This window comes from Crassostrea angulata, chromosome 7 (genome assembly GCF_025612915.1).
Source record: "Crassostrea angulata isolate pt1a10 chromosome 7, ASM2561291v2, whole genome shotgun sequence".
NCBI lineage: Eukaryota > Metazoa > Mollusca > Bivalvia > Ostreida > Ostreidae > Magallana > Magallana angulata.
Genome location: NC_069117.1, coordinates 8,136,125 through 8,159,770, shown reverse-complemented (window position 1 = coordinate 8,159,770; position 23,646 = coordinate 8,136,125). Strand labels below are relative to the sequence as shown.

The 23,646-nt window shown below is 33.8% G+C and overlaps 1 protein-coding gene across 5 annotated transcripts; it reads right to left on the bottom strand.

The window, feature by feature from the left end:
* Positions 1 to 1,128: 1,128 nt before the first annotated feature.
* On the bottom strand, positions 1,129 to 18,733 carry LOC128155976 (POU domain, class 4, transcription factor 3-like). Of its 5 annotated transcripts, XM_052817914.1 has the most exons (4): positions 18,639 to 18,733; positions 11,828 to 11,948; positions 7,618 to 7,689; positions 1,129 to 3,111 (listed from the first exon to the last, which is right to left on the bottom strand). In XM_052817914.1, exon 4 carries the CDS (start codon positions 3,025 to 3,027, stop codon positions 2,233 to 2,235), a length of 795 nt encoding a protein of 264 aa, XP_052673874.1. In that variant the 5' UTR covers positions 3,028 to 3,111; positions 7,618 to 7,689; positions 11,828 to 11,948; positions 18,639 to 18,733; the 3' UTR covers positions 1,129 to 2,232. The 5 variants fall into 5 exon arrangements, with proteins under 5 accessions (XP_052673874.1, XP_052673872.1, XP_052673873.1 ...); XM_052817912.1 differs by lacking the exons at positions 11,828 to 11,948; positions 18,639 to 18,733 and adding an exon at positions 11,524 to 11,798; XM_052817913.1 differs by lacking the exons at positions 11,828 to 11,948; positions 18,639 to 18,733 and adding an exon at positions 11,240 to 11,479.
* Between the last annotated feature and the right edge of the window lie 4,913 nt (positions 18,734 to 23,646).

Sequence of the window (23,646 nt, the reverse complement as noted above, 5' to 3'; positions counted from 1 at the left end):
ATTTTACTGAAAAATCGACGATGGTTAACCCTTAGGAACAATAGAATCAAATGTTTAAGAAAGTGATAATTGTGTTTGATGTGTCAGCTATTTATCTATATCCAAAGCCACGCCCACCCGCGGAGAACACTGGGAAAAAATCAATATGTCGCTGCGGTCTTTTCTGCTCTCATTTCATTTTTCTTTTTATTCCATAAATATTTGTTTACTCTCCTAACCTATGCATATAATCAAATGTTGTCTTAACCATGTAATACGGGAATATACCCTTTTCCGTTTCCTGTAATAATTTCTGAAGGGCGCCACTTGTGTTCCTTTATAGAATATAATAATTTTTTTTTATTTTTTTCTTTTCTGCGTATTCCGTTGTTATGTTGGTATTATTGAGAGTTGTTAACCCTATTAATCACAGCCCATTTTAGGCCCATTTGTTGGTCAGGAAATACAACAACTGAATCATTGTTACATTTGATCTTTTCAAGCATTTTAATTTTTAATTCTAATTCATATACTTAATGTATGTTTTTATTTTTTTTACATGAGCATTTATCAATATCATTTATTTATGTATTTGTTTTAAATAGGGTTTATTTATGCTTTCATTTTATTCAAAAGTTGCTGCGTTGTTTTTATAGAATAAGATGTAACTTAAGTTTTTGTTACAAAATGGAAGGGCAGATATTATTCACTTGAACTTGAATCACTCGTAATATTGATTCAATTAAATTTGCATCGCATTTTGAGTTTAAAATTAATGAGGCTGGATGCTCTAATTACCCATTAGATCAAATCTAAAATTTTAAAAATTATTCAGAGCGATAAAATTTATTATGTAAAGAGAAAAACAAAATATTTAACGTTTCCTATCTATTTGAATATTTTCCTATATCTAAATACTGAAATTTTCATTTTGAAAGGATAAATATAGTCTAACTTTATTATAAATAATTAAATAAATAAATATAGTCCCGACCATCTAGTCCTCTTAAACAATCAATAAACAAATATCAGTATTATTCTGTTGTGAAATCATATTTCAAAATGCCTACTTTTATTTTAGTGGCAAAAAGTATCATGGTTTTATATCGGTTGAAAGGAAAACAGAATAATGATAAAAAGAAATGTGTTTCTCATATTTTATTTTACAAATGAAATACACAATCACTTGATGAAATCAGTTTTCATTTGTACACCAACAAATTTGATAACAAAAACAAACAAATAAGAACGGTGGAATACAGAGATCAATTTGTGACGGGAGACAGGTGCGCGCCCAGGGACTTCCCCCGGAGTGCTACTCTGTGTAGAGTACTTCTGGACCAACAATAAAACGCTCAATCCGCTAATGCTTGTACCGTTAATGATATTGTCTTCTTTGTAAGAGAGAAACAGAGAATTCCAGTCTGCTAATGTCAGAAATAAAGCTCGTTTTTATAGCCTGAAAACTCAACTGTGACTTGCAAAGGCAACATCAAAGACAATATGTTGACAGTAATTTCACAAAGTTTCTATCGAGCGGCAGGTATAATCAGGTTTGGAGATTAAAAATGTGCTGCTTTGAACAGTCGAAATTTACTTTCTTCTAATTATGAAATTTCTGAAATGTTGCTTTTAAAATGCTGTCGAAATTTACATTAAAAAATCAATTACATTTTTTATACATTTCAATAAACGGCCCTATTTCTATCGAATTTTATCCCTATGCAATTTGTAACTAATGGATCAATCGTTTAGGTTTTCTTCTGATTTTAATGATCACAAAAATGTATTATACATAATGAGACAGGTAAAATAAACCACCAATAAATAATATAAATTAACAAAATAAATAACATCTCTTAAGAAACATATAAATTATTCATTGCATGTAGGAAATATAAAATAAATAGTTGATTAAATAAGTAGGTACAAGTACAAATATTTCCAATGAAACATTCATTTTATACTAAAAGAAAAGTCTGACGATTTCACACAGAAAATTTAACACAAAATATTAGCTTGAACCGTGCTCGCAAAACGCTAAAAAAAAAACTGTCACATATATCGAAAAATATAAAATCCAATAACATACTCACATATCAAATAAGTACCCGGAAAATTTCTGTCACATTGTCAGCAGGGTAGACAGAAACTTGACCGGAAGTGTCCACGGGGAACGCCCCGCGTCCACCTACAGGCGACCGGAACCCGTGGAGTTGTGCATATGCCACATTCAATGTGAAATTTCCCGGCTCAGTGAGGCGCCACCGCGGAAAATTTCATCCGTTTCTGCTTCTGTCTTTGATTACAAAACCAAACTCTGACAACATTTTTCTTTAAGTCTAATTTTTCTGCTATTTGTGCGATTTTTTCCCCTGACGGGCGAGGCTGTACCGCGAAATATGCTTCCAATGAACGTTTTTCTGGAGCTGCTATAGAGGTTCTCTTCCGCTTCCGTTCGGCAGCTAAACCACCAGCTTCCGCTTCCTTTCGCTCTCGAGCTTGTCTTTCGGCCTCTTCGAGCCAAGCCTGAAGAATGGGCTTCAGGGCAATCATGTTATTGTGACTCAAAGTTAATGATTCAAATCTACAAATTGTGCTCTGACTTAGGGACCCGACACCCGGTAGTTTGAGGTTGGCCAGCGCGGCCCCGACATCGGCCTGTGTGACCCCCAGTTTTATTCTCCGTTGTTTGAATCTTTCAGCAAACGCCTCTAGTTCCCGGGGGTCGCACTCTGTATCGTGTATGGCGGGGTGCACGGGGTGGTGTCCGGGAAATGTGTGGTGGCTTCCCATGGCGTTGAGATTGGTACAGACGCTGGGCTGGAACATTTGGTGGTGGCTGTGGGGTATTGAGTTAGCGATGCTGTAGTGGTTGTCAGGCATCCCGCCAAGCGACATCCCATGGTTGGATGTTAACTGTTCCAACATAGAGTCCCCCGGACCGAATCCCGTGTGGCAGTTCATCTGCATTTGATGACGGGGTGGGGTAACATTGTGTCCCCCTAGGTCCGCCGTGTGACCATGGTAAAGTCCATCGTGTTTCATTAAGTTTTGTGACGATTGCTTGGGTATGTCCACGGCCGCCAAAACTTCGGCTCGAGATAAAATGCCATCATCAAAAAAGTTACCCTGAAATAAATAATACTTTTATTAAAAATAAGTTAAGAAATTTTAAAGCATACCTGTAGAATGGATTAATTTGCTTGTCTGTCCCAATGTCCTTTTACAAAATAAGTTCTCGGAGAATGGAATAGTTTGAGAGTAATGAGAGCATAAGTATCAATGGTTGCGATAAATAATTGATAGTGTTTAAGCAGGAACAGATCGGCCCCAGCTTCTATTGATAACTCTGTGCTCAGGTAAATTAGTTCTCAACACAGTCCAGAAAGAAAAGAATGCCAACATAAAAACCAACAACACATGCTTCATAAAATATGAAACACTTTAAAACAATGCGCGGAACGTTTCACTTAAATTTTGATCTTGAAGACGCCAACTCAGTCCCACACATACCGTGGTTCCTGACATACATCGCATACGGTCTGGGGGTCGGTAGGGTGGGGAATACCTCCCACCACTCACATGCCCCGGGTTCAGCGAAGAGATCCCCACTCCCTGCTTTGCGTTCATCATGATTTGGCACCGAGTGGAATGTACATAGGCCGAGCGCCGGCCTCGGGCTGAGTTTGTGCTACTCCAATATAACTTTTACGATCCAGAAGTCGACTACAGATAGAGAAATGTCTACGCCAAAGAAAATTGATATTACATTTTACTATTGAGCGCTTCATTCAGCAGCGGGCACCTGTTCTCTGTTGTTTTGAGTCACGTGGGTTTCCTAATTCATCAACTTGGAGCGCATGCTCTCTTTAAAAGACCACCATTATGGACAAATTATATTTTGAGCCCGAAAATGTTTCTTTTTCATTAACATAAAAGTTGCAATAGCCAATAAGCCTTCGTTTCGATATATTCTCTTTCAATGCCTTTGGGGGAAAGGTTTGCGACACGACCGATTTGATTCACGATCCAGTGCCCAGTATCTTAAAATCAGACCTTTTTTTTTTTTAATAAAAAAGAATTAAATTTTATTTCTTTTAAATTTCGTGTTTTATATTGTTTTAAGGGAATTAATGGTTTTCTTTTTTAGCTTCAAAGATGCCAACGAAATGATGACAGAAGATAATTTGAAGTCTTTAGACGGGGGATCGTTTATTCTCATTAGCGGGCCGACAGTCCTGGAATTGAGGACGCTCCGCTATCTGATAGAGAGGGAGAGCTCGGTGGGGGGACCCTAGTCTCCGGCGGCCACGACAAGGCTTTATATCCCTAGAAATTACAAAAATGGTCCCCGGCACCGCTCAGAAACGTCTCTACTGAAATCGGAGAGATATTTCCCGACATTTTCATTAAATGTCAACTCTTCCATTATTGCTTTCCTTTATTTGAAATGTTGATGACATTACATTGCCTTTTTATTGTTCATATTTCTGGATCCATATTTCACCCTAATCATTTTCCTTTCCTTTTTTCTGGTGACCTTAATTCAAGTTCGGTCGATGAAGAATATTCTTAATCGATTTTTGAACCTTGAAAACTAAATAAGATTATTTCGTTGTTTTATTTCCGGGCATTTTTTTCAACAATAAAATCAATTTCTCTTTGAAAACCACAATTTGTATAAACATTTGGTTAAACTCTTGAAACAAGCTACCCTTGTATTAAATCCACAGAGAACAGCGCCCAATATTTGGCGTGAGAATCAATGGCGGGTATGTTTGCAAGTCAGGAATTGGTCAATGAAAGTTGCCTCAACAAATAATATAAATTTTTAATAGTTACCCCAGTTCCTGCAGACAAGCTCATAAAAAATTAACCATTAACATATACACGATACGTATTTGAACAAGCTTGATTTAAGCTCTGATTTTTTTTTTTATTTTATGAACAACTAATTTCACAGAGAATGTATGGAATTGTGAAACTTTATAATTGAAATTAGGAGAAACCTTTCATTTATTAAAAAATGAAAGGTAAATAGTTTTTTCTGCTATATATGTATTTTTAAAATATAAGATTGAATTGATGATTTTTTCCGTGAGAAAAATATCAAAATATAAATGTTTGCTGAAAATGAGCGGCAGAAAAAAACACCTGCTCTCTTGCAACTAAAAGTAATGTAAAAGAAACCTAATTACGACGTAAATAATGGCGTTTGCTGATGTGCCAACGTCAAGCATTATCGACGTAACTAATAATGAAGGAGAATAAACACTGCCAGAGAAAGTGGCTTTGTAAACCTTGTGCCTAAAAAGACCTATCAACGTGTTTTGTGGCTAATCAAGAGCCACATTGTAACTTTTATCTGCTTAATTTGTATTTCTCGTTTTCAATTAAGGTTCATCAACGGAAGTTGGAGGAAATTCAGAATTAGTCATCTAACATCAGTCAAATCGCCCATTTCCTTCCGGTACATTGTCACGTGGCCTCGTTTTCTCGTCAACAATTTTTGCTTGCACGTGTCGAAGGTTTAAAATGATGGAGAATTTGACACGGTAGCGACTGCGACACGACTCCCATTGTTTCCAATGTTCGGGACCTCCTTGTGAATGCACGTGCGCTTTAAACATGACAAACAGAACAATTCCTGATGGAGAGAAGTCAAACGCCCATCATTTGAACCTCTAATCTAGCGACAATCTTCAAGTTAATGATGTTATTTAAGCCAATTAAGTCGATGTTTCTTTTTTGTGAAGAGAGTAATAATTCTACTGATGGGCGGGGTTACACCTCACAAACCTTTATTTTACAATGAAGACTGGGCAAAGGGATTAGTCTAGATTTCATTAAAAGGCTATAAAATATTCTGAAAAGAAAAATATTGTTTTTATTTCTCCTAATCTCGTATGGTTCTCTTCTTCTTTTTTAAGATAAGAGAATTTCCACTCCATTGGCATTTTACTTATTCCTTTTTGCTGTTTTTCATTTACCGGACTCACGATCCATCAAGAAGAACTTCGTACATGGCATCTATCAAATTGTTATTAACTTGCGGGTAAAAGTTTGGAGAATTTGTACCTTGGGAATTGATTATAGAGCGATTGATGGAATTAATTCTCCTGAAGTGTTAGCTCATTCGCTAATGGTTTTGCTCTTGGCCATAGCACTATGGTTCTAATTCGCGTCGAGATATGTTAATTCTCGCTCATTTGCCAATTCTCGCTTAATTTTAAAATAAGTTACTGGTCAACTAAAGAATAATCATTCTATTTTACTTATTTTATCAGTTCGTACTTCGTACTAAGGTACCTGTAGATATAAACACTTGAATTCCACGGTTAATCTGTGTAAAACTATTAATTTTACTATTCTGATAATCTTCAAGACATAAGAAAAAGGGTTTTTAATTAAAGTGGCATGTATTTTGGACCAAACTTATCAAAAACATGCAATGAAAATAAAGTTAGATGACACATCGATATGTGTCTGTACGCGCACTTTCGATATAAAAAGATAATTTATAAACCCCTGGCTCTACTTTTTGGGAACAAAAAAACAAACAACAACAAAAATATACAATTATACATGTCTGGTTATATGGTGTGCCTATGAATTATTACAATAGAACATAAATTGGATTGGAAAAATCTTCAAAAGATAAAGAGGTCATTTTTACTAAAACCGATATATATATATATATATATATATATATATATATATATATATATATATATATATATATATATATATATATATATATATAATTGGGCTGATGGAACAGTGTACAAATAACCGAAAGTTACTGTAATCTATGCGGTTGAAAGATAATTGACAAATATTTTCATTATATTTTAAATGCAAAGCATTGTGTAAATTGCGCAATCAGAATAAAATAGGAAATTAAATTGATTGTTTAATTTCCCTAAAAACATATGCTTTACCATTTATCCTGATATTGTAAGATGTAAATAAATTAATATATTCTGAAATTTATCTACTAGAATTTATCATTTCTTTATACCACATGCATAGCATTTAAATACATTTATTCATGTTATTGATTCATTACACATGTGAATATTCAATATTTCCATATTTTATGCCCTGCCGATGGAAGGAAAGAGGAAAGAGAGACAACTCCGGTTTTTTTTTCACTGAGTCCATTCGTTTGCATGTTCATTGATTTGTTTTCGCTTTGTTTCTAGGCATCTCATTCACATAATAACAGTTTTTTCTTACACGTATTATAAATTATATTTTTAAATTTTTTATCTAGCTGATCGCCAAAGTAAGTACGCGGTTATACTCAGTATTCGTTCATTGCTTACTCTATTCGTCCTTTTTTAAATTATAAATGCAGTAATATTTACAATATTATTGTCGATTGGGCGATATCTCAAAGTGTCCAGTTTGTAGGAAATAAAAAAAAAACCCATGTACATAATTAAAAAATATCATTTTTTATCCATTGCTTATCCTCGTTCATTTGTTAAAGCACAAGGTATATTTCTTTTTCAAAAAACCTTATGAAATCAGCCATACGCGACATTCAATTACACACGTGCACGCACCTGTTGTTATTATTTACACATCTGGGTAAACAAAGCCTTGGGAAATACATGTACATGTACTGACCTTATTCCACACCACTGGGTACTGGTCGTGGTCCCCTCCAAAGTCACGTGGGGGTCCTAGTGTCGTCAGCGTCTGAAATGTACAAACAAAACCATGTCAGGTTTCACACAGGTGTTGTTAGTTTCGATAGTATTTTAAAAACGTTTTATATTTCATATTTCTTAAAAATCCTGTATTTCAGCGAAAAATGATATTTCAATGTTTAATCCTTACTATGGTTGTAAAATTTAAGGCCACTGACTTTATTTTTGGGGGGAGGGGGGGGGGGGTATTTCTTTTTCGTATCATTTTGTGCATTATCGTAAAATACAAAGTATTAACAGCTTCAAAAAATGTTTAATTCTTATATTCAGTAGTAGCATATTCTCACTATGACTCTTTTTAGACGAAGAGTCAATAATGGAAATGTCAGCTCGTCCGAAAAATATTGGCCGGTCAATATTTTAGATAGGTCGAATCGGTACCAATCGATTTAAAAAGTTTAATTTCTTACAAAAAAGGTACAATATATTACATAAATTATCATGTTAGCAATTTGAGTGAAAAATATTTTGAGGCAATTCTATAATATAAGAACCGTAAATGTACAGAGGGTCTTATTTTGAGACGGTTCCTCAAAATAGCAAGACGATATGTATTTTTAAAAATTTAGCAGGTACCCTAGAGATGCTGTATGTTTCACGAGTTTTATCTTTACTTATTTTACACAAAAACCATGTCATTCTTTTGATTAACCACTTTGAAGCTTGTTAGGTGGTAAGATTTCAAATATCATATCAAAAATATTTTGTTTCCATAAACAAGAAAATGATATTGATGTAAATAAATAAATAAATAAATAAATGTCTCATTTCCTGAATTAAAAAAATAATAAATCTGATGCATCGATAACTGGTTTATGTCATGTAAAATGCACTCCAATAAGAAAGGCCGCTAACGGTACTAAAATTTGCTCAACAAATACGTCATCTCTTTTTAATTAACGACAGTTTTACAGATGCTCTGTTTATTGGATTTGTTTAACACACCGTCGGCAAATTTCCAAAGCAAATTTCGCCGTTTTGAACATGATCATATCAACGTTTCGAGGATCGTTTTTAAAAAGTTACAATTGCGGTTTTTTAACTCAATTCTTGTTAATTTAGCGATATTTTGTCCAGGTAACTCAATACAAAGTTCGTCTTTACATTTGTAGAATTCGAACAAAAATTATTTGATATTACGCAATTATTGAATCCTGCATATTAAATTTAGGATGAAACTCACCACTCTGTCGACATTATCTAAATCCTCGAAATATTTCATGTTCGTGCGTCGCGTCTGAGGTTTGTGTTTGAATGGCGAGGTACAGTGTCCCCCTCTCTATATACCCCGGGACCCTCTTTGTCAGACGGATAATTAACGGTACTCTTAAATGAAAATTATACAATGATTTGATCTTGTCGTGTTATCTGAGTTGCTTTTGATATGACCGCCCCGGACCAGACGACAGAGCCAGGTAAGAAGGGACAGGTGGCACGCGCCCGGCGCGCGCAACATATATCACCTTCCTCGATACCAAACATATTTAACAATCTAGGATTAATTGAACAAACAGTTTTCTGTGAACAGGAATACCTCCTGTTCAACGATCAGGTAAAATTCTAAAGGTAAACAACAGAGGGTTAGAGGTCACACGACTCGCGCTTCACAAATGCCATCAAGTTACTGTTATAATTCTCGACAATACCCGATTTACCTGTCCATGTCCAAAACGGTGTCAATCGTGCTTAATCGCAAACAAATTAACAGAATCATGATAATTCATCGCTCGTGTTGAAACGACGATTGTCTTCGATTTGTCAATTCAAATTATGTCTTAATGATCGCGCAGTATTGCGCGCGCTTTCCTAGTGGATAATTATGCTCTTAATTTCTATGTTCGGTTTTAGCTTTAGTAAGAAAGGGGTTGGGGATAAGATAATAAGTTATTCCCATTATGGTAGGTTTTTGATACTTTACATCTTAATCAAAGGGAAATGTTGGAGTTTTTTCATTTCATATTGAGTCAATTATCTAATTGTATTAGAGCCTTTAAAATGAGATGTAGCATAAAAGAAAGAGAATTTCTAAAAAGATAAAAAAAAAAAAAAAAGAAAAAAAAAAGAAATGCATTGAGGGCTAAAATAAAAACATCCTTCTGTGACATTACATTCATTGGTAACGTCATTTTTTTTTTCAATATCTTAAAATCTTGGTTTTTTATTTTAATTTAATTTATGCATATGGAGAAACGAAGTCAACCTGATAAACGAATGCTGTTAAAACGTTTTAACCACTTCTGTAAATTATTCTGCATCATTAAAATACACTTGTTGGATTGTTAAAACTGCCGCATGAGCAGTCCTGTTGAATGTCTTTAATGTTTCTAAGCAAGAATCGCTGGGATTTTTTTGTAAATATTACAGTAAAAAAAGCAATATAAAGAGATACAAATTTTCAGACTTTTTTTTTCCATGGTCCCTCGAGTCCACGGAAAAACGAGAGCGCACCTGATAAATTTTGCCGCAAGAAAAATGATGCAATATTGCGGAATAACTATCGCACCGTGAAAATTAATGTTAGTTGATTTGATTTCTTCTGTGATACCTCGGACAAATCTGTCTCAATTATAGGTAAATAATGTCCAATGATAATTCATATACTACTGGGTTGACATTCGGCCTACAATTAATTGTATTGTGATTAGCGACAATCTTTATTGCACTTGTAATTATTTCTGTAGCGATTTTCAAATTTAATTCCTTTTATTTGAATTTGTTTAACCCTTTTATAGCTTAATCTAGCGGGATCGGGGAGTAATCTTTATCAATGTCAGAATAATTGCTACAAAAAGTGGGGGATATTCTAACGCTGCCTCTCCAAATAGAAGGTCCCCCAGTCACCAAAAGCACGCACAAGGGACCATGGACAAACTAACAATTTAGTGAGCGTATTTGTTCAAATAACCCATAACGATTGATCACAGTTCTGTTTTATTTACTATTCCGACAAACAAAACAACTGCAATTTTGATTTCAGAGGAATTAAATCTAAATCCGACTAAATTTGACTGCAGATTGCACATTGACACCTTGCGCGGATACTGCGCGTGCTGCGACATGAAGATGTCGGGAATTTCCGTCTTGAATTACATCTCCCGCTTTCTGTCTGCTAATTTCAATCTAATTGCCTATGTTCCAAACAAATCTAGCGATCAAATCGGAAATTGAAACCTTCTTAATCCAGAAATCACGTTATATCGACATCAAAACGACCCCTTTTTTACAGCTTACTTAATGATTGAGTTTCATATAATTTTCGAATCAACAACTTGTTGGTTTTCCGACCGCGAAATCCGATCGCAAAGAAACGTGTTGCGATATTCTTGCACCTCTTTTTCTGTCCATTGCCTTACACAAACTAAGATGGTCACAACGGATCTTAATAAAGATAGCAGATGGATATGTGTGATCAAATCCAGTCACCACGATGTTTGTCCATTGCTGGGAACCTTCCGAGATATTTCAACGAACACGACTTGTATAGTTGCCTCAGATATATTTCAAAATTCAAAACAGAAAAGTATATGTTGTAAACTCACCTGAAAGTTTAGATTGGTCTGGGAAATTTTTGCAACCTTTCTCTAGTAATCTCTCTTTGCAGATGAAGTTATAGTATACAAATTAATCGAGTGTCGGAAAATTATAAAAATTGCAAAGCCTCATCCATATTCCATGAGGAGAAAGGATGGCGGATGTCATTCAATATTCCCGGCCAAATTAGCAAGGGTAATCCGCGTTTAATATTTCAAAATCTTATGGTAGAGAATAAACTTGACATTAAAGATTAAAGGAATGCGGAAAGAAAATCGTTATTTGGTCTTACCTGGGAGTGGGGGTGATAAAGCCCGTATCCGGACATCGCAGAATCAGGAAATGGACTCCAAAGCGGTGCCAAAATTGGTTTTTTTCAGTAATGTTTCTCTAAACACTACCCCAAGGAAGAAATGAGTAAACGCAACCCTTAAGTTTAAGCAGCTTTCGAGAAAATTATGACTTAGGGGGTTTTGACCATATTTTTAAGTTAGATTAATGGAATAAGTTGGTTTTGTAAATCAATGTGGAATGGTAGTCGGTGATTGGTGTTCAGGGTCTGCGGAATGGGACGGGAGGCGGGAACATAACATTACCTGAAACACTTCAAAGACACCAGCCTCGTTCTCGCGCCGTTACCTGGATGCTGAGGCCATTATAGCATATGTAGAACGTGGGGTACCTGTCGTTCGGTGTTTTCCATTTACATGGAAGTACCTGTTTCATAAAAATACAATTTGTATTAATAAATGATTAGCGATAATATTTCTGATATTCAGATTTGTTTGCGCCCATTTAGGCTGAAATAACGTGACGAATTCAAACGATACCTCAAAACGGTCGCGAGGAAAGGATAATTTGATTACTCTCCACCTGTTCTATTTTTCTCTCATTCCCTTTCTTTCCTCTTTTGCTAATTTCGTAATAATGATATTTTTTTATTTTTTTGTTCCTCCAGGTGACATGGAAAGTCACACACACATAAAAGTTTAATTTACAAATAAGTTTTTTTTTTAAAAAAAAAGCGTTAAGCTTTACCTTTTCATAAATAACACTTATACTTGTACATACATATGCAACGCATGTATTTTGATAACATTTATAGATTTTAGGTTTTCTTTCTCCTCTTTATCTTATAAGGCTTCAACTTTTCTACAGATATATAAAATTTAAAAAAATCAGACAGTTAAACGGTCAAAGCGCATGCAAATCCATCGGCATGAATTTTACATATTTAAAAATTACATGTATTAAATGATTTTCATGACCGAGTGAAGATTATGAATGGGAATGATGTATGGTTTTTACTATCGAAATATAAATATTTCATTTCTGCTACGAGAAGCATCTATATATGAAAGGAATTCTTGGCATATAATATTCATGACGATCTCGGTATGTAGGTGAGAAATCCTAACCGTCACCGATTCTACATTTACAATGTACTTTTTCGTCCTCTTTCTATTGCTCGAACGTGACTTAAAACAACTTTAGAATTAAAAAAAAATAAACGAAGAAAAAAATCAGTCCCTCCAAGACAGTTTCAAGTCATCTTTCATCAAAATTGAAATCTCTGACAGCCCTTGTATTTATACAATACAGGATAAAAACTTGAACTGATTATATTTGAAAGAGAATGGTAAATCTCATTCATTAATGGGAATTTCAAAATCACGCAGACGAAGGAATTTCAAATGACAAGAAATGGTTTTGTAAGAGTATAAAAGCTTTATTTGAAAATGTTGAAGGTGTGAAAAATCTCTATATTGTAAGTTAGGTACATGTATATAAAGATATAACGTATAATGTGCAAGATTTTATTTGACGTAAAAAGATGAGAATAAATGTGCCCATGTATATACATATTCAATTATTTATGCCTTCGTTCATTAATTAATTTGATTTCATTTTTAGAAACAATTCAAGACGGTTGGTACACACTAAACTGCTCAACCAATGAAAAACCAATCACTGGATTTTATATCTTTTTTTGTCTTTTCATAATTCTTATCTTTAAAAAAAACCAACTGACCATAAGATTAGATATAAAGCTTATATGAAAGAGAGGATATGGTGTTTTAAGCTCGACCAGTAACGATTACTGTAATGGTACGGTGGGACACACCAGGTATTGGTCAGGTAAGTCTGTCACGGGCACCTGTTAGGGGGATACCTGTACTGAATAATTGATACCTGTACCACGGACACCTTGCAATACATCCGTATGTTGTTATGTGATGTAAACATATGTCTATAAAGACATGCCAAGAAAGTCTATTACTGTCAAAACCAACGCAATGCCTACATGTGATTAGACAATAACAGATAAATTGATTTAAGTACATGTATTGGCATCTTTGCTTAAATCAATGCATGTGATTTTTGTTTGACCTTACTGTTATTATAGAAACATAAAAATTATTATACTCGTAAGATTTCGAGGTCATTTTTATTTATCTTTCATTTTCCAATCAGGTTTGCAATTGATCATAAGTAGAATGCTTAATTTGAAAAGTGCAAACTCGGGAAGTTGATCTTTGTGAAAAATAAAGAAGATGGGGGAATAAGATGGCGCAATGCCCATTTAGTTTAGTCGTAAAATACAATTTCAAATTTTACATTTTTTCAATTAAATATATATGATATGTAATAATACAAGTTTACAAAAAAATAATCTCCCACTATATTCAATTTGAAATATCTAAAAAAAACGATAAGAACAAAAATAATAAATACTTAAGTGTTGGCGGTATCGAACCCACAAACTAAAAACCCAAGCTCTATAAAATTACCTAATATTTGGTGCTCTAACCACTGAGCCATTTCAATTACAACAAAGTGCGATGTTTAAATGCTATATGACACGTTGGCCACGAATTTACGGACTTCTATTATTTTTCTAAAACGTTCAATTGTTGGGCCACAAAATGACATTATTAAAGTATAGTGGGTCATCTCTCCACATTTTTGTTGATTAAAATCGGTTTAAATTCCATTAAACCGCATTTAGACGATGACAAAAATATGGAGCTCAGACCCACTCTTTGAAAGAAAAGGCATTGAAGATATAAAAATTACACTATTTGGAGGTTTTGACACGCATACGCCAGTTTAAATCAACCTATTGCAAGTTTGTTTTAATTAATTTTTTAAAAAGTATCAGGTTTAATGATATTTTAATTTTGCAGTATCTAATCATTCCTCATATGGGCATTTTACACGCCTTATTCACCCATCTTCTTTTTACATATCTGGTTAAAATTCAGCAGTGCGAGGATGTTAGTGAAACATAAAACTGTTAATCAAAAGATACGTTTATAAAAGTAAGACAGACAGACGGACAAAGCTATAGGGACTTTTTGATTTTAGACAAGCACATTATGATACTCTATATATAGTAGTTTTAATGCAAACAAAACTTTTATTCTCAGAGAAGAGTTATTACAAAGTGATACAAGTTTTGATCTTTAATACAAAGACTTTATTGTTAAATTACGTAACTTTCGCTCATACCGCGTGAAATTACCAACCAGAACTTGATTAACATGCACACCCTCCCTAAATAAATTCTAGGAGATCTATGAAAAAATGACACATTTGTTGCCGTTTTACGATGCTACAGTACAATGCAGAATAAAAAACCGCTCCGTCATTCAATGCAACATATGTCCAATAGCCATAGATTGGCTACCTGTTAATTTCTTTGGTCAGGAATTACATTCTACCTGAGTTTGTATCTTAATTAGATTCCTTGGGAGAGAATCGAATCTTCTAGATTAGATTTCGTCTTTTGATTCTCTGCCCCTTAAGATTCCCTTGGAAGATATGGGCAGCAATAACTGCGGTAACCTAATTCTCACCAAATTAGTATACAGCATCAGCCAAACGTACGGGCCCACGACTCAGAGTACCAAGGTACCATGGGTCAAAGGTAGACTATACCAGAGCATCAACACGAGTCATGTACATCAGCGGCGGGCAGAAGAAGCAGTAGAGAAAGGTCCCCTCAACGTGTAAGTTATATACAAAACTACATGTATTTATTCAAACAATCTAGGTATTATCGGTTCTGTAAGCATGCGCAGCTCATTTATTATGACCATTTCTAAATTTTGTAGCAAGTCCTTTCGTAAAACAGTTCAGCATCGGTCAAACGAACGAACCCATGCAGGCACATCTTATTCCCAAGTAGCCAAAACTAACGGATTTACCTACAGTACCAATCAAACCCAACCTTACAGAAAGTAAAACCCAACTAAACCCTGGGTTTACTTTCTGGGTTTACTTGGGTGGACCAAGAGTAAACCCAGAGTAAATCCAAAGTAAACCCAGAGTGGACATAGAGAGTAAACCCCGATCAGAAGTATACCTTGAAAGCAGACGCTACATGTGTATTCTGAATACACAAGGGGCATGAATTACATGTACAGGCAGTAAGATGGTAAGATAAAATACAGGTCTGCTTCACTCTTCAGTGCATACATTTACTCCAAAAGCAATTCTTGAGTAAACCCAAAAGTAAACCCCGAGTAAACCCAAAGTAAACCCCGAGTGGACTCAAATTCTGAAAAGTAAACCCGGAGTAAACAAAAAAACCCCCAGAAAGTAAACCCGGGGTTTAGTTGGGGTTTACTCTGGTGTTAGGTTGGGTCTGATCGGTACTGTACAAATAAACCCGCGAAGTCACTATGAGTAAACAAGCTAGGAATGTATAAGCGTTTCACGATTTTATTAAAAGCTTTTACTAATTTTATTTTATTTCATTATACATTTGACATTTTGCAGGTAGGTTATGAGAGAAAGTCGTAACTATTTGTACGTCACAAAAAAGTAATGGGACCAAATGGAACCAGACGGTCATCGACAGCGAGAAGAAATCATTAGAATTAAAATTTCATGCGCTCCCTTTCCACCTGATTTGGGTCAGTAGATCTGGAAAATGCAACAAAAGGTAATATAAACCCTCAATATTTCTCAATTCACCTGTCGTGTGTAGTATTTTTAGCCTTGTAAAGAAACGAAATAATCTCATCCATTTTCAAACGAAAGAATTTTTCAAATGTAATCAGATAAAGAATGAATATTATGTGCGCTTTTTTACAAGACTTCGTATTATTATTAATATATCTTGGGGGCTTTTTTATTTAAGCGAAAAACTAGACCTCCAGTATTTGCTTGAACCGAGAATAATCTTCGTCTTTAAGAACTCAGGTAAGATAAAGAGAAGAATCTCGCGTGACTCGGAGAAATTGGCGAAGAAGGAAGGGAACCTAACAAAATTACCGTCTGCGATGGAGATTGATTAAAGTAGTCCATAAAAGAACGGACCGAAGGTTTGAAGGTGTCTACAATTTAATTAAACCGGAAGAATTTGTGAAGTTTAATTAGCACAAGAACATGGAGGCAGGGTTTTCTAGGGGTACGTGTAAAGATTTTGTGCAAGGAATTGATTTCAATCAATTGTCATCCTATTAGACATGCTTAAATTCAAGATTTTCTCGACTTTGACAGGTACGAATCTTCACATACATCAGAATTACGGATGGCATTCAGATATTTTACACGGGCGAGATACAAAAATTTCAAATCTCGTGGAATTCAACTTTAGGATACTGTTTTTTATAGCCCTTTTATTAAAAAAAAATAATAATAAAGAGAAAAATCGATCACTTAATTAGAATGAAATTTCATAAAGACATATTTAAAGCCACGGACAAAAGAATCATAAAAATTGCCTAAAACACATTAGTATTGATGTTTGAAATCACGTGAATTACAGATGGCCATGAAACAAATCATGCTTTTTGAAAGCTATTAAATAGAGTAAAATGTTGAAATGCTGTAAAATTACAAAGATATGAAATAGAGTAAAATGTTGAAATGCTGTAAATATCCCAAAATTATAACCTAGATCTTGTTTTAATTAAAAATAATTCTAATATTGAGTGATTCTATCCATTCTTCTTTATTTTGATATGGGGACTTATATAAAGAAGAACTGTAGCCGACCGAATGATAGCCCTACAAAGTTATAACCGACCACTGTCATCTGATAACACGCCTTGCTGAAGCACATTCTTTTTCCATGTGCTCGGGTAACGTGGGTATCGTTAACTTTCATTATTTTTATCCCATTTAACACACACAGTATACATTTAACTGTTTAATTGGAACATGAGGTAAATAATCTTCGATTTTACAGACAGACATTGGCATCAAGATAACCTTGAAGTGAATGAGAATTATGGCAGTATGATAAAAATATATTTACCTCTGACCTTTAACTACTCTACAATTATTTTTTTTAAGATATGTAAAAATATCTGCGATATAAAAGATTTTAAAAAAAAAAGCGTAGAGACAGGCCTGTAGTGGTAATCAATATTTTTGGGGGGTTTTATGAGAGACGTGTCAAATGTATTAAAATGAATAAGAAATGCGAGAAAAACAATACAACATAATCTAACATTTCTTTCAAAAACTCCCTTTCTCAGCTGTCAATTATTTGCATTAGAGCAATTTTAAGCACTTCTCATGCTGTAACACAAGTCAAGATTCGAATACTAGTATTTCAGTAACATAATAGTACGTACACTTATGGACAAAGTATCATATAGGTATGCTATTTAAATACCTTCAATGTTGTGCCTTAAATAACATTGTGGTTAGAGCACCAGGCATAAGATAACACCAGAGGATAAAGTTTTTCGAGTTACCTTAAGGGTTCGATAGAAGAAAAAACCTCTCGACTTTTTGTTTTCCTTTGTGTTTGGTTAAAATAGTCAAACCGACATTTGTTGATAATTGTCCAAAGATTCGAAATAGAGTAAAAAAAGAAATATTATTTTTAAAAATTCAAAACAATTTTATTTTATTTTAGATCAAAACAATGGTAGGTATTTGCGCAATCTTATTCGTTAACGTTCTTTTCTAACGATTAAGGGGATTGTTCTCGTCCAGTTATAAAGTAGAACCGCTCAGACTCGGTACAAAATTAAATATAAATACCAAGTTTGGTTACTCTTACTGTGATATATTTATCTTTTTAAAACATATGCTTTCGAATTTTTGGTATTTTTATTTTTATAAACGTATCAGAATTGTTTTCTTTTGTTTTGGTTTTTTTTTTTTGGATAACAGAAATTATTATTTTACGTTTCGTGTATAAACATATTTCATTACATGTAGTTAGTGACGAGTTGACTCATCCACTTGACGTTAAACATACCTGCATAACTCGGATATATTCAGTATAATCATTAAAACTAAAAAAATTCCTCTTTTTGTCGTAACAAGATACATGTACCTTTGAATTGAAAGACAAATTTTTGGTCTTTCGATTAATTTCGTGGTATAGCGTTTGCTCATATGTACAAAACGTCAATTCACGAAATTCAAAGATCTTACCTATCTTCGCCAAGGTAAATAAATCTAATCCAGTAAAACAATACAAAATTTTGGAAATTCAGGTAAACACCATACACTGCCATTCTGATGCAGGTAAATATTTGTAATGAACAGGTAAATTGAGGCGGGGTACATCTAAAATTGATAAATCTGAAATTTTAATAACGTATCAATATTAAAGTAAACGAACAAAGGGGTTTCTTAGGAAACCTTTAAAAATTCAGCAGGTTAATTCAAAAAAGTGTTTCACTTTAATTAGGCAATTTTAAAATATTCCAATTGTTACAAAGAAGATAATGAAGAAGATACTATTGAACACCAACAGAAACCCGGTCCTGTCGATAGTCTGGTCAACATTTTTCGAATTTCATTTATTTTTTCTCTCTGGAAATATAAGTTTATTAATTGATATAAGGCATCCAAACGTTTATTAATAAGTTTTTCAGTTGTGAACAAACACTATAGAATTATTTGGTCATTTTTAACCCATTAAATGTTTTCCATTCTTTGTTATGAAAAAATTATTAAAGCCACTAATTCTACAAAACTGGTTAAGTAAAAAAAGATATTCTTGCAATACGCAATAGATTAAATGGGAAATGATTTTTAAAAATTGCTTTTTTATAACCACACGAGAGGTAAATGATGACTACCGTATTCCCCTCGAAATTTACAGAACCTTAATGTTGGGTATTATGCAATTCGGAGACTTTTTGGGCAAATTTCTAAAAAGAACACTAATTTGTTTAATATCATAATGCACATAATTTGGTGTGAAGGAAGCATTGATCATTTGTAAACCTAATTCATAAAAGGAACTCCCGGAATACCCTCAGGATTTATCCTTTGCACCCGACTGTGTTTTATGTTCACCGCAAACGTTCTTTCAGCTCTCGTTTAATGCATATTGGTCGTTCATTACCAATGACTTAACTTTCCTTTCTCCACACCTCGCTTCGCTGGCCAGAACTTGTTTGAATTTTTTTCCGAATGATTAATTATACATAAGATGTGCTAAGTTGCTTTGAAAAGTTTTTGCACTGCTTTCAAATTTTCAGATGCTGAAATACCCGTGTTTTCCCATCCGCAACACCGTAAGGATTTGGCGATGAGACTTATTAATATTTGAGGAGATTTTAACTGGCTTAAAAGCGGGCGAATAGTCTATGCTACTGAAGCGAAAATCGACCTCTGTGTTTCCATCTATCTTATTATTATTTCATAAGACCCGGGTATACCATTTCTATCACGATTTGAGAGACTCTCATTCAGTTTTGAAACTATTGCAGTCACGATAGGATCGCCATTTTGTTCCGGAACACCGCGCCGAGAGTCAACAGCCACTTTCAATATTCCCAAATTGTCGATTTGAATTTCAGTCTGTCAGGAGGTTTCCTTGTTAAAGTGTCATCTGAAGCTGAAAATGCGTTTTCATATATCTCACAAAAGCTAGACAGGATGCGCTTATACATAAAATATATGAATTAATTATTGATTCAAATGTCGAGGTCATATAGTATTCTTTGATTTGGTAGATCTAAAGAAAATTAACAGAAGATATTTCTTTTCAGTCCATGCAAACTTGCCATAAAAAGAGTAATAAGTAAAAAAGTATGCTAGAAAGTGACCATCTCGGGAAGTGTTGGGTAATAAAAAATAAAAATATTATAATATTCCACGAACTCATATATAACATACTATGGTAAAAATATTTGCATTTACTAGAATTCAGAATCTTATTACGTGTGTGTATTTATGTTTTTAAAGCAATGTAAGCTGCGTGCAATTTTCATGTCGGAAATTTTCTGAATCATGAATTATTTTTATTTAACCATTTAAATGACAACAAATAATATATAATTGTTTAGAAACCCCTGGTTTAAAAAAATATTTTTGAAGTACTGATTAAAGCAAAATTGCATTGTTTTATAAATATAATTATTTATCTGTGTCTTTAGTCAATCATATATTGATTCTTCACTGTAAAATATTTTCTTCTTCTAATTTACTGTGCATGCACCTTTATTCTGTTGATTTATGTTTAAAACTTTTACAAGAATAATAGCATGACATGCATATATCATTCAATTCTTAAAACTTTTGTTTATTCGCCACTAGCACATTAAAATTTCCACGTATCGGTTTGAAGATCTAGTTTTGTTTCAGGTAGTGCTTTTAGGAAACTAATATGATATCATCAACAAACATTAACATGTTTAAAAATTCTAATGCATGGACACATAGAGGCTTTGTTACATTTGCTTTATGAAATTTATTTGAATTTTCTGTTCGATTTTTACAATATTAGGCCTAGAAATCAAAAGGCAAAATTTCAAAAAGAAAAAGAATTCAATCACCTATTGATTAATTTAAATATTCATTAAACGTTTTTTGATAAAAAGAACAGTTCCGATAGCTGTGTAAACGAATAGATACTCCAGGGATTTTCATTTTGACTCAATATTAGGTCATTTTTCCCGGAAAACTGTGTTAATTTTATTTTGATAGACTGTAAATTACCGGCATAAAAACTGTTCAATAGGCTCTGTGGAACTGGTTAAATGATACACCTGTCTCAGGTACTTCGGAATTACCTGTGAATAATTGATGGAGAAAGCATATTGAAAGCGGAACCTGGCCAGCTAGATCGACAACACAGCGAATTGAGTGCCCAAACCTTATTGGGAACCAGTCTTCAAATATACCTTACCTCCTCGAATGGACCCTGCGAGGATTTCAAAATGAATATTTCATAAGTTTAAATGTCAAAATAATTGTTCGAAGGATTGGGCCCCGATGTAATGGAGATGTGGCAGTTTTACACTCAAAGATAAATTGGGACGTCTGGGGAGTTCCAGCGCCAATGTACCACAGATCCACTCAGCAGCCCCCTCCCAGGGGCCCTCTGGGATGCCACCCGAGTGCGTCCTAATGATTTCGTAGAACTGAGATGTTGGATGGTTGAATTACTAATGCGCTGCATTGAATGTACTTGTAATAAGAATAAAAATATGAAAATCAACATTTCAGAATCTTGTTTTTAGAGGGAAATCAAATCTGTTTGTAGAAACTCGAATTTTCCTTTACACTGGCGTCATGGTATAGTACGTCGATTTTTTCAAAAGTAGTATTCGAAACTAGCTTTGTTATCAACAACAGACATCTCGTCAAAGTTTTTAAAAAATGTCTACAAATAAATTTTTGAATATCAGATCGCATTTTTACCTGAATATTCGATATGTTTCTTACATTGAAATATACTAGTCGATGAATATGTATCAACATTGATGAGGATTGGGATGTCATATGGTTTATCGCGATCTACATGCAGAAACGCGCAAATCATCCCTCTTAGTTGTCAATCTTAATATTCAAAGACCCCAACCCGTTTAAATTTAGTAACCGTGTTGTTTTAAAACTTTACACACCATTCTTGACATTTTTATTTCAGATCATTTTTGTCCGCATTATTATCCAGTGTGACAGTTCATTGTTTTAATTGCAAATGCTTGGTTTCTGCATGGCCCGGCTCTTTTGTGATCTATTGAAATCTGTATAGCACAACTCCATTCAAATTTTGCTGTTCAGAAACATTTTAAAAACAGATTTATTTATTTTCTCTTTTTTACGCCTAAAGTTGCGTTTTGGATGTGAAGGAAACGGAAAATATGGTAACAGACTATAAACAGAAAAAATGGTTGGGTTCCTACTTTTAAAACCTTGTATGTACGTAATTAATCGAGATTTAATAAAGAGATTTAGCGAAATGGATACTATATGTTTTTGTTTTTGGTGGTTTTTGGTGGTTTTTGGTGGTTTTTTTGTTTGTTAAATCAATTTAAGATGGTATGGGACACCTGTCGATATTAATGTGGATAAAACTACATTATGATCAAACAAGAAACAATTTTCTTTTGTCCCATACATGTACCACCTTAACTTATTCTGAAATTTTATATATTAAAAAATAGTCACACATGTGCACCAACACTAAAACAGATAATAATTTATTGGGACGTCGCGCACGGTGTTGGTGTTAAAATGTCTTTTCAGGGTGCGCGCACAGTATTTGAGTATTTTTAAAAACAAAAATTTGAACATATGTAATTTTATATACCGATCTGTTCGAATGTATACGGACTTCAACAAAACATGTAATAAAATGTAGGAATTTTTTTTTATATTTCATAAATCGGTGTTAAAACCTGAACATTTTTCTAGAAATGGCATGTAGATAGGTAACACTTTTTGGGTACATATCTCAAATAAACTACATTATCTCGGTGAACTTTCATTTTGGGAGGGAAATTTTTGGTGGACTAATTATTTTGATAATGTAACAGATATACGTCATAACGTTTTTGACGTAATCAATGCCAGGGATGGACGCCGGATCAAAGAATTCCCAGAATGGAGTTGTAGATGCGTAAAAAATCCTCGAAAATGGCCAGGGCAAGATGAGATAATTGCCAAAATATGAATTGTGATTCAGGAACTTGCAATGATCTATTGAAGTTTTTTTAAAAATATATGACTTTTTTCATAAAGAGAAATTGTTTCTGTGTAAAAGTTTCGTAATATATATTTTATAATAATTTAATTTCAATGATAACAAAAATTCGTTATATGCTGGAGTTTATTCAAGGCACGTGTCACAAGAGATACATTTCACAGTCGAACGTTATGCGTAGCATGGCGATCACAAGTATCATGCCCATTAAAAAAAATGTTGGCTATATTTCATAATAATAGAAATCATTTTAGAATGTGCATTTTCATAGGTTGTATAGCCATTAAAAAGAAGCAAATGTGTCCGCAAATTTTCTTAATAGAAACATTTTAGAATGTCAACATGAAATGTCACACTTTCATAAAAACAAATTAAACTACATAAGCAATGAAAGAGAAAGTAACTTAGACACTTCTATTAAAAAGTCGCGCAGAAAATTCACAAAAATGAATCGCAGTTAGAAATGTGCTTTTTCTCCCAATCAATTTGATGCCAAAT

What these genes read in the sequence shown, in the direction of transcription:
- LOC128155976 (XM_052817909.1), bottom strand. Translation starts at nt 3,615, where the DNA reads ATGATGAACGCAAAGCAGGGAGTGGGGATCTCTTCGCTGAACCCGGGG. An exon ending in GATGTATGTCAGGAACCACG is followed by an intron (nt 3,112 to 3,495) that starts GTATGTGTGGGA and finishes TATTTATTTCAG; the next exon opens with GGTAACTTTTTTGATGATGG.